The sequence below is a fragment of the Anas acuta genome, chromosome 26 (assembly GCF_963932015.1).
Source record: "Anas acuta chromosome 26, bAnaAcu1.1, whole genome shotgun sequence".
Taxonomy (NCBI): Eukaryota; Metazoa; Chordata; class Aves; order Anseriformes; family Anatidae; genus Anas; species Anas acuta.
The window spans coordinates 3,059,698-3,074,944 of record NC_089004.1 but is presented as its reverse complement, the minus strand read 5'-3'; the positions used below and the strand labels follow the sequence as shown (position 1 = coordinate 3,074,944).

The window sequence follows — 15,247 nt, the reverse complement described above, 5'->3', positions numbered from 1 at the left end:
GGGGCTGCTCCGGGGCACGGCAGGGACCTGGCACCCCTCTGCCGGGTGCCTGGAGGCAGCGGGCGACACGCGGCGGCCCCGCGGCGCTGCCCTGCGCCCGTTGCCCTTCGCCGAGGGCAGCTCTGGCTGCAGGGAAGGTCTGAGCCGGTCGGGGCTCCCGGCTCCTCAGCCGCTGAGTTTCAGGAGGCTGTAGATCTGCTCCAGGGCGTGGGTGAAGCTCTGGTCTTTTGGGGTGCGGGAGGCCAGGGAGCCCTGGGGAGGAATGACGCCCAGTTTTACTGCATCCACCCAGGCCCCTCTGTTTCCCGTACTTTGCCCGGCACCGGGGCGAAAAACAAAAATAAAAACCAGGGAGGAGCAGGGCGGGTGGAAACCACAGCAATTAATTTCTTTCCCGCCCAGCTCAGGCATCCCCACCTTCAGTTTGTCCAGGTAGGTCTGGTCCTGGCTCCACAGCTCCTGGAACTTCACCAGGTCGGGGGCCCCCTTGTAAAACTCCACCAGCAGCGTCTGGGGCAGGGGAGAGAGGGGCTGCAGGGGACCCTCAGCCCCCTGCCCTGTGGGACCAGCACCCCGGCAGCACAGCGGGGATGGAGGATGGGGATGGGGACGGGTGGCAGGGGCCCAGCCCGGCTCCAGGGGGGTTGGAAGCCGTCCCGGTGGGCGCAGGGGGGAATTTTGGGAGGAGGAGGTGAGGATCTGACCCCCGCTCCGCGCTCACCATCTCCTGCAGGACGTCGTTGGTGAGGAAGCCGTCCTGGATGTGGGTCACCTCCACCTCCATGGGGATGCTGTAGTCATTGGGACGTTGCTGGAGGACGGGGACAGCAGCGTCACCCCACCCAGCACAGCACCGGGACCTCCCCCCCGTGTCCCCCCCGAGCTGCACCGCTGCCGCCGTGCCCCGCGGGGCCTGGGGCCGCTCACCTCCGGGGGCGGCATCACCCAGAAGGGCGTGATTTTGGACTCCACGCCGGGGTTGCCGTGATAGTACGGCCCTGGGAGGAGAGAGGGGGCTGATATAGGGGAGGGGGGGGGGGGAGGGGGCCACAGCTCGGCGGGGGGGGGGGCCGCGTGCTTACCGCAGATGAGAGCCAGGCAGGGCTGGAAGCCGTTGCCGCTGCCCTGAAGCTTGAGCTGGTAATTCATCTGCGCGTCGATGTCGTGCAGGGAGGGCAGCGCGGGGCTGAAGGGGTGGCTGTGGTACCAGCCCACCAGCGACAGCCCCTGCAGCAACAGGCTCTGGCAGATCTGGGTGGGGGGGCAAACACCGACGCCGTTGGCAGCCCAGGACCCCCCCTCAAGCCCCCCAGCACCCTCCGGGGTACCCATAGAGGTGGGTATGGGGGGGGACCCTTTTACCTCCTCCTCCACGATGCTCCCGACCTCGGCGTCGCCCAAGCGGCTCCGGCAGGGGAAGGCTCGCAGCACCGTCAGCACTGGGGGGGAGGCGCAGGGTGGGTGGCTCTGCCGTGGGGCTGGGGGCTGCCCACCCGCCCGCCCCGGCGCCTACGCTGCGTGTTGGTGTCCCACCGGCCCCCCAGGTACCCCACCACTTCGCTCCGCGTCAGGTGGCTGTGGAAATCCTAAAGGGAAAGCCAAAGTCAGCAGCACAAGAAGCGTCCCAAATTGGCACAGGTCACGCTCGTGTCCCTGTCCCCCCCCCCAAGTCCCTCCCCACCCACGGGACCCCGCAGGGAGGGGACGCACCAGCAGCAGGAGGACGTTGCTGGAAATGGCCACGTTGAAGGGCTGGAACTTGTTGATGGCAGCGAAGGGCATCACCTCCACCAGGGTCTGGGGGTTCCTGCAAGAGCCGCAGCCCCTGGTGCCACGGGCACCCCACGGCCCCCCCCCAGCCCTCCCCAATACCCCAGCAACTCCCATGGGGCCGGTGGCTGTGTGGGGACACAGCTGGGGCCACCCGTGGGGCTCAAGTTGTGCCCTACCTGCCCGTGTCACGGGTGCCCAGGGTGCAGTAGCGGACGGGCACCTGGGCTTTGTTCTCCGGCTTTTTCCCCGGGGGGGCTTGATCTGCGGAACAGAGCGCCCCGTCACTGCGGCTGGGGGGCTTGGCCCCCCCCAGGGGACCCTGCCCTTCCTCACCCATCCCCGCCTGCTCCGCCAGGCTCCGGCACTGCTGCTTCTTGCTCTTCTCCTCCGGTCTCTTGGTGGCCGTTGGCTCCGGTGCGGGCACCCGGCCTTCCTTCTCCTTCACCGCCACCGCCTCCTCCTCCTCCTCGGGCAGCTCGTCCTCGTCGCTGGCCAAGCTCTGCGGGGTTTGGGGAGCAAAGCGTCACCCAGCACCCCGTGGGGACACCCGGGGGGGGGTTGTTGGGATTTTTAGGATCGCCCCGACCCACCGCCTCGGCGGCGGGCGCGTTGGGCTGGTGCTTGCGCAGCCAGGCGGCCTTGTACTGGTCCAGCTTCTGGCCCTTGTAGCGCACGGAGGCCCAGCCGCAGCCCGACTTCTTGGCGGGGTTCACCAGGCGCTTGCAGTGGGTGGCCCAGGCGCTGGGCGAGTTGAAGACCTGGCCCGTCTCCTGCCACGTGATGGTGCCGTCCGCACCCAGGTCCCCCACAAACTTCTTGCCCTAAGGGAGCAAAGGGGTGAACGGGGAGGCCCCGGCCTCGTCCCCGTCCCCAGTCCCCAGTCCCCGTCCCCGTCCCCGTCTCACCAGGTAGTTGATGGAGAGGACGCCGCGGGCCGGCTCCAGGAGCCCGTCGCGGAGCAGCATGCGCAGGGTGATGCCACGGCGGGTCAGCACGGCCCCCCGGGAGCCCCCCGCCGCCTTCGCCCGGCTCTCGGGCTCCGGCTCGGCCTCGGCTTTGTCCAGCCCCGGCTCCAGCTCGTCCTCGTCCTCCTCCAGGCACTCATCTGTGCCAGGGGAGGCGGCCGCCAGCGCTGGGGGACAACCGCGTGGGGACCCCTCCAGGAACCCTCGGGTGGGGGGGGGGGGGGCAGCACCCTTGGGTTCCCCCCTTGATGTCCGTGGGTGGGAAAATAGGGAGCGGGGGGACGGTGACACGCAGGGGGACTTGTCACGGTGTCACAGGCAGGTTGGGGGCCGTGGAAATGGGGGCGCTGCCAGGCAGGGACATGGGGAGAGGGGACATGGGGGGGACACGGGGAGCTGGGGATGGGGGAGAAGGGATGGGGGAGAGGAGGATGCGGGGGGGTGATGGCAGGGACATGGGGTCTGTGGGGGCATGGGGTCTGTGGGGGCATGGGGTCCATGGGGACACGGGGGGCATGGGGACATCATGGGGACATGGGGGGGCATGGGGACATGGGGGCTGCAGGGACATGAGGACTGTGGGGACGTGGGGACCGTGAGGATATGGGGTCTGTGGGGACATGGGGGCTGTGGGGACATGGGGACACGGGGACCCTGGGGACATGGGGACATGGGGGCCATGGGGTCTGCAGGGCCATGGGGACAGGTGGATGTGGGGATGTGGGGACATGGGGACAGGGGGTCCCCGGGGACACGGGGACTGTAGGGATACGGGGTCCACAGGGACGTGGGGGCTGTGGGGACCCATCCCGGCGCCCCCCCAGCGCCCACAACAGCCGGGGTTGGGGTGGGGGGAGCAAGGGGGGGGGGTGCAGGGAGGGGGCGCGCACGGCGTGAACGCGCACGGCCGGGGGGGGGGAGATTGGGGGGGGGCTGCGCCGTGCACGCAGGTGCAGCCGTGCGCGTGCCCGCTGCCCGCCGGGGGCGCGCCCCCCGCGCTCCCCCCGGGGGTCGGTGGCGGGGAAGGGATGGGGGGGGGGTGTTTGGAGGGGGGGGGGGGTCGCGGCCCGGTACCTGCCATGCTCCGCGCTCCGGCCTCCCCCCGCCGCCACGTGATGGGGGCGGCCCCGCCCCCGCTGCGGGAACGGCGGGGGGGGGGGACACCGGGGGGACACCGGGGGGGGGGGGGGCACCGGGTGGGGAGGGGGGGGCACCGGGTGTGGGGGGGGCTGGTGCCGAGCCATGGGGTCAGCACCGCGGGGGGGTCGCCCCGGGGTCGTGCCGGGTGCTGAGCGGTGCTGGCACCGCACCGGGGCTCCCCCCAACCCTCCTGGGGGGGGGCAAAAAAAAAGGGAGAAAAGGGATATCCGCAGGGCAGCTGCGCTAACCCAGCCACGGGGATGGTTCGTGCCGGGGGGGTCACACTCAGCAATAAAAGGTGGGAAAAGGAGGAAGAGGGGAGGGGGGGGCTCTCGGGGAATCGTCTGTCCCCCTCCCAAACACCGGCTGCGTGCGCTGAGGCCCTGCTGCAAGGACGAGGTCGAGCATCGCTCGTTTGGGGGAAATAGAGAGGAATTTCTTTAATCTGCACTTCCACACAGCCTGTATTTGTTTTTGTTTTTGTTTTGTTTTGTTTTGTTTTGTTTCCCTTTCCCCCTCCTTTTCCCCCTTTTTTCCCCTTTAGTTAAATTGTTTAGTTCATGATAATCTTTCCTTAATAATTATTATTTTTTCCCTTTGATTATATTATCCTTATCTCAACCCGTGAGTTCTTTATTTACCTCTCCCCCTCCTCATCTAAGGAGGGGCAGTGAGAGCGGCTGTGCTGTCCGGCTGCCCAGCACAGCAAAACCGCCGCAGTCTTTTTTTGGCGTCCAGCGTGGGGTCAAAGGGTTGAGATAACGACAGAATTGATTAAAAGCTTCCAGCTAACGCGCTTACTCACTGCTCACCGTGCTCAGTGTCCTGTTAACACTGCCTTGTTTGTTCATGTGTCGTGCAATCCGTGCCATGTTCTCCTCCTCTGTATCCGATCCGAGGATGTGCTTCAATCTGTGCTCGTTTTTCTGAATTTTCTGTGCTGCCAGACACCGGCCTTGAGTTTAATCTGGCATTCGGGCTCCGTGCTGTTATCATTTGGGTCTCATGGAAACTATCTTTTTAGGGAATATCCAGAACTCCACTGCCTTCCTTCCCCGTCTGGATGTCAGTTTGTGAATGATACCAGGAATGGTGCCTCCTCCTTCTTTCACAGTGGGCTAATTACAACAGTTTTTGAGTATTTTGAACATCCACGTGTAAGCCATGTATTGCTATTTCTAATTCTGAATAACGGGTTTCCTCTTCTCCCTAAGATTAATCAATTGTTTAGAAAGCTTACCCGGGAATCTGTCTCGAAGCAGCCTGGTGGCGGGTGGCAAGGTGTGTGGGAGGATGTGGGCAGGTACCTGACACGGGTGTCTCCTCCAAGAGTTTTGAACTTCACCCCTGAACAAGTGCAAAATCCTAAAAACCTGACAGAACGATTGAGTTGTATGCCCTGGCCCTGATAATGCCGGAGAAGGACAGCTTGCAGCATTGTGCCGGGGCCTGGCTTACCCCTATCAAACATCGCTTAACATCACCCAGCACCTTGAAGAGAGGGAGGAATTTTCGGAGACAGATGACCAGATAACACACGCTGCGGCTGACCCAGAGGACCAACCGACCATGGTATCAGTCACCCCCACAGTCAAGACAAAACAATGGAAACAGAGTGGCTGCCCTGCGGCAAGATTTGGCTGCCCGGGTGGAAAATCTGGCTGTTAAAGTACGTCCTGTGGATGCCCTCATGCCCAAGAGTTGTGCTACTGAAGAACATCAGGACAACGAAGAAGTGGGTTGAGATTCGAAAATTGAAGTGGCTCAGGTGGATCTGGACTGGGGATGTAAGGGGTGAGCTGTTTGGGGCTCGATGGGCCCACGAAACATCAGGACATGTGGGGAGGGATGCCACATCCAGACGGGCTCGTGATCGAGGGGTGGGCCTGGCCACGGAGGGTACCCATCAGTGTGAGGCCTGTGCTGCAAGCAAGAGGGCCGTGAGGGTAAAACCTCCCCGGAACAGGGGGAGGTGGACGGGGTTTCAATGTGGTGAGGCCTGGTAAATTGACTACATCGGATGTAGGCCGTGTGGGGTGATCCTGCCTCGGGAAAAGGCAAACCCACTCGTGGGATTGTCTTCGCCCAAGGATCAGGGTATACCTGGTGGGTCATGCAAAATAATGGGGATATGAAGTGTGTGCCTCAAGGAGACTTAACCCTGAGAGAAAACTAATCCATAATCTAAGTTAGATGTGGTAGGAAGATGCTGTAGGATCAACGACAGGTCACTTCGCAAGGAGCCGGGCAGTGCAACAAGGACTTGAGCTGAGCTGGTGCTGGCACCCAGACATTAATCCTATTAACCTGTTAAAGGACGAGGAATAACGGTGGTGAGAATACTTAATGTTAAAATATGGGGGACCTGAGAGTGACACAAATGTTATGGAATAGGGGGTGGAGGTTGCACGGGGTCTGGCTGGGGTGGTAACGTTCCCTGCAGCCCACCCAGTGCCGTGCTCTGTACCTGGAGCTCGCACAGCATTGGGATCACCCCAGGGTCGTGCCGGGTGCTGAGCGGTGCTGGCACCGAACCGGGGCTCCCCCCAACCCTCCTGGGGGGGGGCAAAAAAAAGGGAGAAAAGGGATATCCGCAGGGCAGCTGGGCTAACCCAGCCACGGGGATGGTCCGTGCCGGGGGGGGGTCACACTCAGCAATAAAAGGTGGGAAAAGGAGGAAGAGGGGAGGGGGGGGCTCCCATAGAAGCGTCTGTCCCCCTCCCGGACACCGGCTGCGTGCGCTGAGGCCCTGCTGCAAGGACGAAGTCGAGCATCGCTCGTTTGGGGGAAATAGAGAGGAATTTCTTTAATCTGCACTTCCACACAGCCTGTATTGTTGTTTTGTTTTGTTTCGTTTCGTTTTGTTTTGTTTTCCTTTTCCCTTTTCCCCTTTCCTTTCTTTTTTTTTCTTTTTCTTTTTTTTTTTTTTTGTTTCCTTTAGTTAAATTGTTTAGTTCATAATAATCTTTCCTTAATAATTATTATTTTTTCCCTTTAATTATATTATCCTTATCTCAACCCGTGAGTTGTTCTTTATTTACCCCCTCCTCACCTAAGGAGGGGCGGTGAGAGCGGCTGTGCTGTTCAGCTGCCCAGCACGGTGACACCGGGGGAGCCCCGGTGGCGGGGGGGGGACACCGGGAGAACCCCGGCTGTAGGGCGGGGGGGGGCACCGGGAATCCCGGTGCCCACGGGCACGTCCCCACGGGCACCCCCCCACCCCGTGCCCTTCGCCCCTTGTCCGGGAAACGGGGGCGGGCCCCGAGCCCGCTCCTTGAATAAGTCCCGGCCCCTCCCGGTCCCGGTGGCACCGGCGGCTCCCGGGCATGGCGCCCCCCCCCAAGCGGGCCGGGACCTGGCACTACTACGAGGGCTTCGTGCAGAAGCGGGGACCGCGGGACAAGGTGGGCTGGCACCTCCTCAGAGCCCCCCCAAACCCTCCATCAACGGGACAACCCCCCCTCCGGTACCGGGACCCCCCCCCCCGGTGCTGAGGGGTCCCCTCCGTCCCCCCAGGCTTACCGGAGGCTCTGGGCAGGGCTGCGGGGGCCGCTGCTCGCCTTCTACGCGGAGCCCCGGGACCGCCAGGTACGGGCAGGACCCTAGGGGGGTCCCGGGGGGGGCCCACACCCCCCCAGCGGGACCCCAACTGGGACCCGGCTGGGAGCTGGGGGTGGGTGCGTGGGGATGGGGGGGGGATAACAGCAGCTTGGGACTCCCAAGGGGGCACCCCCGGGCTGGGAAGAGTGGGGTTGGGACCCCAGGGGGGGTGCTTTTTTTTTGCGGGGGGGCACACCAAGATGGGACCCCCAAGAGGGCACCTCTGAGCTGGGAGAAGTGGGATTGGGACCCAAGGGGGTGTGGTTTTGGGGGGGCACCAAGCTGGGACCCCCCCAAGGGGGCACCCCCAGGCTGGGAGAGGTGGGATTGGGACCCCAGGGGGTGTGTTTGGGGGGGGGGACACCAATCCGGGACCCCCAAGGGGGCCTCCCCAGGCTGGGACCCGCAGTAGGAGAACCTTAGGGTGGGAACAGGTGGGTGCCCTAGGCTGGGACCTGAGGCCTCTGTGCCCCCCCCTCACAAAGGATGGGACCCCCCCCCCAGGTCTGGGACTTGGTGGGACCCCCCCAGGACTGGGACCTCTCCCTTGGGACCCCTGAGCTCCCCGAGGTGGATGTGGAGCTGGGACCCCCCCCAGGATTGGGACTCCCCAGGATTGGGACCCCCAAGGTGGCACCACTGGGCTGGGACCCCCCCCATTCTGGGTCCCCCAAACCAGGACCTTTTAGGGGGGGGTATGGGGTGAGATTTCCCCCCGCTAGGACCCTCCCCATGGGGGTGAGGAGGGGAGCCTGTTTTGGGGCAGGCTGAGGGCTGCCCCCCCCCATGTCCGTTGGGGGGGGGTGCCCACGGCTCGGCTGCCCCCAGCCCCTGGAGGCTCTGGACCTGAGCGAGCTGGTGGCGGTGCGGTCCGAGGGGGGGGCCCTCGTCATCTACATGCGGGACCAGAATGTGAAGCTGAAGGTGAGGGGCACCCCATGGGGCTGGGGGGGGCACAAGTGGAAAGGGGGGGGGGGCACTGGAGATGCTGGGGGGGTGGGGCTGGGGGGACCCAGGGTCCTCAGTGGGGTTTGGGGGGCAGGGGAGGGCATGGAAGGGAACCTGCAGGTGCTGGGGGGGGGGACAGGGGCAGGGTTTGGGGTCACAGCGGGGTGTAGAGGTTGGGGGGGGGGCAGGCTGCCTTCAACCCCCCCACACCCCCTGGTCCCTCGCAGACGGAGAGCGTGGAGGCGCAGGAGGTGTGGCGGGGATTCATCCTGACCATGGCCCAGGTGGGTGCGGGGGCCGAGCTGCCCCTGGGTGGGGGCCGTGGTGGTGGCCCTGGGTCCCCAGTGGTGGCCCGGGGTCCCCGCGGTGGTGGCCCTGCCGTGCCCGGTGCCCTGCGTGCCCCCTGCAGATGGAGGTGCCCCCGGACCTGGTGCTGCTGCCCGGCCACAGGTTCCTGCTGCAGGAGGCCCTGCGCGAGGAGCAGCAGCGCCGCAAACGCCCCAGGGAGCCGCTGGTCCTGCAGTGAGTAATGGGGCTGGGGGCTGGGGGCCTGGGGGGTCTCCGTGCTCACTGGGCTGAGATGGGGATGGTGGCTGGGGATGGCTTGGGGGGACATGACGTGGCTTAGGGTGGCCCAGCACAGTTTGGGGTGATGGGACATGGCTTGGGGGGACAGGGTATGGCTTGGAGGGCCTGGCCTGGCATGGGGTGACACTATAGGGCTCGGGGTGACACGACGTGGCTCGGGGTGGTCCAGCCCAGCTCAAGGTGACACGACATGGCTTGGGGTGACACGACACGGCTCAGGGTGACATGACGCATCTCGGGGTGACCCAACACAGCTTGGGGGGCCTGGCCTGGCTTGGGGTGACAGAGCACAGCTCGGGGTGACACAAACACAGCTCAGGGTGACATGATGTGGCTCAAGGTGGCCCAACACGGCTCAGGGTGACACGACATGGCTTGGGGTGGCCCGACATGGCTCAGGGTGACATGACGCAGCTCAGGGTGACACGATGTGGCTCGGGGTGACACAACGTGGTTCAGGGTGGTCCAGCCCAGCTCAGGGTGACATGACATGGCTTGGGGTGGCCTGGTACAGCTTGGGGTGGCCTGACATGGCTCAGGGTGACAGGACATGGCTCGGGGTGACACGTCCCGCTCGCCCCCAGGTCTCCCAGCTGCTTCTACAACGTGTCGCGGGGGGAGGCCGAGCAGCTGCTGGAGCGCAGCGGGGGCAACGGGAACATGGTGCTGCGGCCCGGGGGGCACGGCCACGGCATCTCCGTCACCACGCGCCAGATGCTGAACGGGTGAGCGGGGCCCTGCGGGGACGGGGACGGGGCTGGACGGCACCGGAGGGCAGCTCCTCGTCCCCGGGGGGGGTCTCCTGATGCCCACTGATGCCATCACCCCCCCGCCTTGGCAGCACGGCGCTGATCAGGCACTACAAGGTGATCGACACGGGCCAGGGGTACTGCATCAGCGTGGACGTGCCGGTGAGTGACGTGGGGCAGGGCTGGGATGGCCCCGGGGACAAGGGACCCCCGAGCTGGGCACCTGGGATGGGACCTGCAAGGGATGGGACCCTCCCTTCCCATGCCAGGCTGGGGTTCGAGGGATTGGGATCCCCCCAAAAGCTAGGGCACTTGGAGGCTGGGACCCCCCCCAAGGTATTGGGAACCCCCCCAGGGGACTGGGACCTAAGGGATTGGACCCCCGAGGGACTGGGACCCCCAAGGGGCTGGCATCTAAGGGATTAGACCCCAAAGGGATCAGGACACAAGGGATTGGGACCCCCCAGGGGACTGGGACCTAAGGGATTGAACCCCCAAGGGGCCCAGGGGTTGGGACACAAGGGGTTGGGACCCCCAGGAGCTAGGACACTTGGGTGCTGGGACCCCCCAGGGGATTGGGACCCCCCCAGGGGGCTGGGACCTAAGGGATTGGACCCCCAAGGGGTTGGGACCCAAGGGACCAGGACCCCTGAGGGGCTGAACCCCCCCCCCCAAGGACCCAGCACCTCCTCAGGGCAGGGTCCCCCAAATGCTGCACCCCCCAGGGCAGGGTCCCCACAGGGTCTGGGAGATGTGGGGCTGTGGGTATGGAGCAGGGGGGCTGTGGGGGCACCCGTGGTGATCCCCACGTGCCCTATTGTGCTCCCCCCCCCCAGCACTGCTGCTCCTCGCTGGCCGAGGTGGTGCAGTACTTCGTGGAGAAGAGCAAGGGCACCCTGCGGCCCCTGAACTCCGAGTACAACCAGAAGCTGGGTGGGGCATCCAGCGGGGACAGGGTGCACGGGGGGGGGGGATTTAGGATTGGGGGGGGGGCGCTGGGGGCGGTTATGGGCGCTGGGGGAGTGGGAGGTTGGCGGTGGAGGGGGTTTGAGGGGGTCTTTGGGGCAGCCAGGGGATTGCTGGGGGGTTGGATGGCAGCTTTGGGGTGACTGGGGGGGCAGGACGGTGGTTGTGGGGTCAGTAATTGGTGTGTTGCGGGACTGGAGGGGGGGGGGCAGGGATTTTGGGGTGCTGCAGGTGGGCACGGGAGGGCTGGGTGGGTTGGGGAGGGGGTGGGGGCCGCATGGAGGGTTGGTGACGGCCCCATCCCGCTCCAGAGTTTGTGGAAATGGACAGGGAGAACGGCGAGACGCTGCAGGGGGTGTACGAGCTCCCCCTCGACTCCCTCGACCCCCAGACTCCCCCCCCGGCCCTGCCCCCCAAGCCCCAAGCATACGTCCCACCCAGCCACGGGCCCCAAGCCCCACATCGCCCCGAGAAAGGTGAGTCCGGGAACGGGGGGGAAACCGAGGCAAGGGAGGGGGGGGGGCAGAGCCCCCCACGGGGGTGGGGGCACCCCCCTGCCACCCCCCCATCCTTTTTTGCAGGTGCTGCCCCCCCCCTTAGGGCGCCGTCCGGTCCCCAACCCCCGTACCCTCCCCTGCCCTCGCCCTTGCCCTCGCCCCTGGCCGCCGTCCCCAGGTAATGGGGGGGGGGGGGGGTCCAGGTCCCACAGGGGACTTGGGGGGGTTTGGAGGGGGGGCGTTGGGGGGACACCCAAATTCTGGGACCTGTCCCTGTGGGGCAGGGGCTGGAGCAGAGCCGTGCTTTGGGGTTCAGGTGCCTGCAGGAGCTTGGGGAGGTTTGGGGGGGGGGGGTGAAGGTTCCCCCACCTCGCTGCTCCCCCCCCAGCTCACTGTCCCCCCCCCCCCCCCCATTTTGCAGAGATTACAGAGGAGCTCCAGGAGAAGCTGAGGGAGCGGCGAGCTCGCACGGACAGCTGATGGGTGGTGGTGGGGAGGGGGGGGGGGTCCGGCACCCACCCCCCCATTCCTGCCTAGCCTTGGACCCCCCCACCAGGCAAAGGTTCCCCCCCAGGGGGGGCACAGCCCCAGCAGCATCACCAATAAACCCATCCCCATCCCACCCCCCTTGGCTGCCCCCTCCTCATTCCTTGGTGCCCCCCCCCCAAACCCCCTTTTCCCCCATGGTGGGGTGGGGGTGGCAGCAGGACCCCCCCCCACGCCCTCCCAACCCCAGGCAGGGCACTGGGGCCATTTACACCTCGATCCTGATTTATTAAGGCCAGAAGCAGCTGTCTGTGGTGAGGGGGGGGGGTGACGAGCCCAGCCCGGGTGCTGCATTTTGGGGGGGGGGGGCACGCAGCAGTGGGGGGGGTCCTGGCAGCCCCGCGGGTGCCACTGCCCCCCACCCAGCCTGGCGTCCCCTGGGGGGGGATCCCGGGGGGGCTGGCACAGCCCCAGCAGCGCGGCGAGGGCGGTGAGTGAGGGGGGTGGGGGCTGGGGGTATGTATGGGGGGGTCAGGGTACATTCAGTGCTCTGCCTGGGGGGGCGCCTAGTGGGGGGGGGGGCGGCATTAGGGCAGGCTGGAGCTGCTGCTGGCTGTGCTGTTGCGTTTCTGGAGGCATTTCACAGCGCTGGGCACCTGCAGCCCCACGGTGACGTGGAAGCTGCCACACCACACCTGTGGGTACGGGGACACGGGTGGGCATCGGGGGGCACGGGGGGGGGGCACGGCCGGGACCTCTAGGGGCTGCCCGGCCCCCCCCTCGTGTGCCCACCCAGCCCCTTACCATGAAGGCGGGCAGCACCGGCTGCGTGAACCTGGCCTTGAAGGTGTGCAGCAGCTGCTTGGTCCTGGCGTTGTAGAAGGACAGGAACCCTGCGGGAACACGGGGGGGGGGGTACAGGGAGGGGACAGGAGCCCCCCCCCCCAGCCTCCCTGGGCAGCCTGTCCCAGCGCTCCGGCACCCTCCCCGGGAAGAAGTTCTTTGGCGTGTTGGTGCGGAACTGCCTGGGCTCCATTTGGTGGCCACTGCCCCTTGTCCTGTCCCCACAGAGCCCTGAGAAGAGGTTGGCCATGTCCCTCTGTCTGCCACCCCTCAGCTCTTTCCAGACACTGCTCAGATCCCCTCTCAGCCTCTCTCAGCCTCTCCTCCCAGGGGAGATGCTCCAGGCCCCGGCTCCTCTTTGTGGCCTCCGCTGGGCTCTCTCCAGGAGCTCCCTCCCTGCCTTGTCTCCAGACCCCCCAGATCTCCCCGTCCCACCAGGTCCCCCTGGGTCCCGCTCCCACCTTCGTGGAAGTTGCAGTAGACGCCGATGCAGTCGGGCACGGGCACGTCCAGCACCTTGGCCTTGTTGGCGTGCTTGGCGCTGAAGCTGACCTGCAGCCAGTTGTTGAGGTGGAGGCACCACGAGGCCGAGGTCTTGCCCAGCTGGTCGAATTTGCCGAGGCTGCGATACGCCACCCCCACGCCGAAAGCCTTGCTGTCCCGGTCGTATTTCACCTCCCAGTAGTGGTCGTCCCCGTCGATCAGCGTGTCACCTGCGGGCACGGGGCGCTGCCACCTCCCTGCCCACGGGCGGGGGCTGCCACCCACACGGGGAGCCCCCTCCCGCCCCCCGGGGTGCCCCGTGCCCACCCTCTCGCCCCTGGCTCACCCAGCACCGTGTAGGACTCGGCGGTGAAGCGGTCTCGGCCCCCACGCCCTGAGGACATCCTCTTGGGGGACTGCACCACCCTAGGGCAGACGGCAAGGAGAGGGTTGGTGCTGCTTCCGGGGGGGGGTACCGGGGGTGTCAGGGGGGGTTACCTGGCAGGAGAGTTGGCAGGTGAGGCCGTCCTGCCCTTGCCGTCCTTCTCGCGTGCCTTGACGTCCTGCACCTTGCCGCCCGTGGCGTCCCACTCCACGCTGAGCTCCTCCACCCGCAGGTTCTGGTGGCACGTGCTGGCGTCCAGCTTGAAGGTGAATGCTGGGGGCGGCCACCGTCAGCGTGGCCCCAAAAAGCCCTCCTGCCTCGCCCCGGGGTGGGGGGGTGGGGCACAGAGCCCGGCACGACGGGGCAGAGGCAGCGCTGGGGGGCACAGAGGAGCGGGGGCACCACGAGGTGCTCGGTGCCCCCAGCCAGCACCCACCTCTCGTCTCCAAAGTGACCGGCTCCGAGAACTCGCCCGCCACGGCCTTGTTGCACGCCCGCACGCGGAAATTCATGTACTTCATGTCAAACTTCAGCCCTGCGGGCACGGCGGGGTCACAACGGGGCACGGCGAGGGGCGACACCGTGACCCCATCCTCAGCACCGCCACCCAAACCTTCAGGCCAGCCCCAGCATCCATCCTAAGGCGCCTTTGGGGCTGGATTTGGCCCCGTGCCCTCACCGGCCAGGGTGTACTCGGTGCCCTTGATGCCCTCCACCACCATCCAGGGCTGGTCCTCCTTGGCGCGGGGCGGCCCCTCGAAGTTGGTCCTGCGGTACTCCAGCACGTAGTGGTCGATCTTGCTGTCCTCGTCGGGCATCCTCCAGGCCAGCGTCACGCAGTTGTCGGCCACCAGCGACTCCGCCAGGTCGATTTCGGGGGTGCTGGGCACTGCCCACGGGAGCAGCCGTGCCAGTCCCCCCCAGTGCAGCCGGGCTGGCCCCGGCACCACCGGCACCGCACCCGCGGGGCACCCAGCCAGGGCACCCCAAAGCCCCCCCGCAGGGCACGTATGGGGGGGCTGGCACCCGCCAGGTCCCTGGGAAAGCGCCCCGAGCCCTGTAAGCGCTGCGTCTGGGGATTCCCAGGCACAGCACCTACACAGATCCTATGGGAACGGCACCCTGAGGACCCCCCAGCACAGCACCCCAGAGACCCCAAGCGATGCACCCCGAGCCCCAAACAGCACCCAAAGGTGCAGCATCCAAAGCTCCCTCCCCAGTACTCCCTCCCTAGCACTTTCTCACCTCGCTGGCTGGGTCACCCCCTGCTCCCCAACCTCTCCCCCCTCCCCCCCGGCACCCCAAAGCCCCCTAACTACACCCCGCTCCCCCATCCTGGCCCCCATTTGTCCCCCCCGCCAGCCTGGCACAGCCCTCGGTGCCCCGTACACCCTGGCACTGCCCTCGCTTCATCCCTGCTGTGCGCCGGGAGGAAAATAACCCGAGCTGGCTGCCTGCCCTGCCCTGCCCTGCGTCCCCGCAGCCCCAGCACCTCCCTCGTGGCCCCGCACCCGCCGCCGGCGGGCGATACCTGGCAGGAAGGCGAGGGCCTGGAGCAGGCGGCGCTCCTGGGCAAAATCCACCATCAGATGGCTCATGTTGTCGCTCACCTTGGCCTTGAGCGAGAGGCGGAAGGCGGGGGCCATGGTCACGCTGCACAAGGACACGGGGACGCGGGGGGTCAGCAGGGCTGGGAGCGGGGCAAAACCCCAACCCCGAGCGGCCACCCCGACCCTGCGCGTCTGCGGGGAGAGGGGAGGGTGGAGGGGGGACCGGGACCACCCCCCCAGCGTTTGGGGCGAGGTGGGGGGGTGACACCGATGT

The 15,247-nt window shown here is 66.4% G+C and overlaps 3 protein-coding genes across 5 annotated transcripts; 1 reads left to right on the top strand and 2 right to left on the bottom strand.

Moving 5' to 3' along the window:
- Positions 1-29: 29 nt before the first annotated feature.
- Positions 30-3,898, bottom strand: MPND (MPN domain containing). The gene is given in 13 exon segments (XM_068661737.1): positions 30-252; positions 418-510; positions 722-811; positions 928-998; positions 1,083-1,251; positions 1,363-1,494; positions 1,497-1,586; positions 1,711-1,807; positions 1,950-2,034; positions 2,107-2,272; positions 2,364-2,594; positions 2,679-2,905; positions 3,813-3,898. Coding segments are annotated over 13 exon segments (1,545 nt in total). The 5' UTR covers positions 3,820-3,898; the 3' UTR covers positions 30-165.
- Positions 3,899-6,933: 3,035 nt separating this feature from the next.
- On the top strand, positions 6,934-12,020 carry STAP2 (signal transducing adaptor family member 2). 3 transcript variants are annotated; one of them, XM_068661611.1, is made up of 11 exons: positions 6,934-7,282; positions 7,395-7,466; positions 8,307-8,402; positions 8,654-8,710; positions 8,836-8,948; positions 9,599-9,739; positions 9,856-9,925; positions 10,600-10,696; positions 11,041-11,205; positions 11,311-11,404; positions 11,648-12,020. In XM_068661611.1, exons 1-11 carry the CDS (start codon positions 7,205-7,207, stop codon positions 12,003-12,005), a joined length of 1,341 nt encoding a protein of 446 aa, XP_068517712.1. In that variant the 5' UTR covers positions 6,934-7,204; the 3' UTR covers positions 12,006-12,020. The 3 variants fall into 3 exon arrangements, with proteins under 3 accessions (XP_068517712.1, XP_068517714.1, XP_068517713.1); XM_068661613.1 differs by lacking the exon at positions 11,311-11,404 and having other exon boundaries at positions 6,958-7,282; positions 11,648-11,845; XM_068661612.1 differs by lacking the exon at positions 6,934-7,282 and having other exon boundaries at positions 7,422-7,466; positions 7,983-8,402.
- Positions 11,980-15,113, bottom strand: FSD1 (fibronectin type III and SPRY domain containing 1). Its single transcript, XM_068661614.1, has 8 exons — positions 14,955-15,113; positions 14,103-14,312; positions 13,860-13,958; positions 13,537-13,696; positions 13,385-13,464; positions 13,017-13,268; positions 12,517-12,605; positions 11,980-12,407 (listed from the first exon to the last, which is right to left on the bottom strand). Exons 1-8 carry the CDS (start codon positions 15,067-15,069, stop codon positions 12,300-12,302), a joined length of 1,113 nt encoding a protein of 370 aa, XP_068517715.1. The 5' UTR covers positions 15,070-15,113; the 3' UTR covers positions 11,980-12,299.
- Positions 15,114-15,247: the final 134 nt, after the last annotated feature.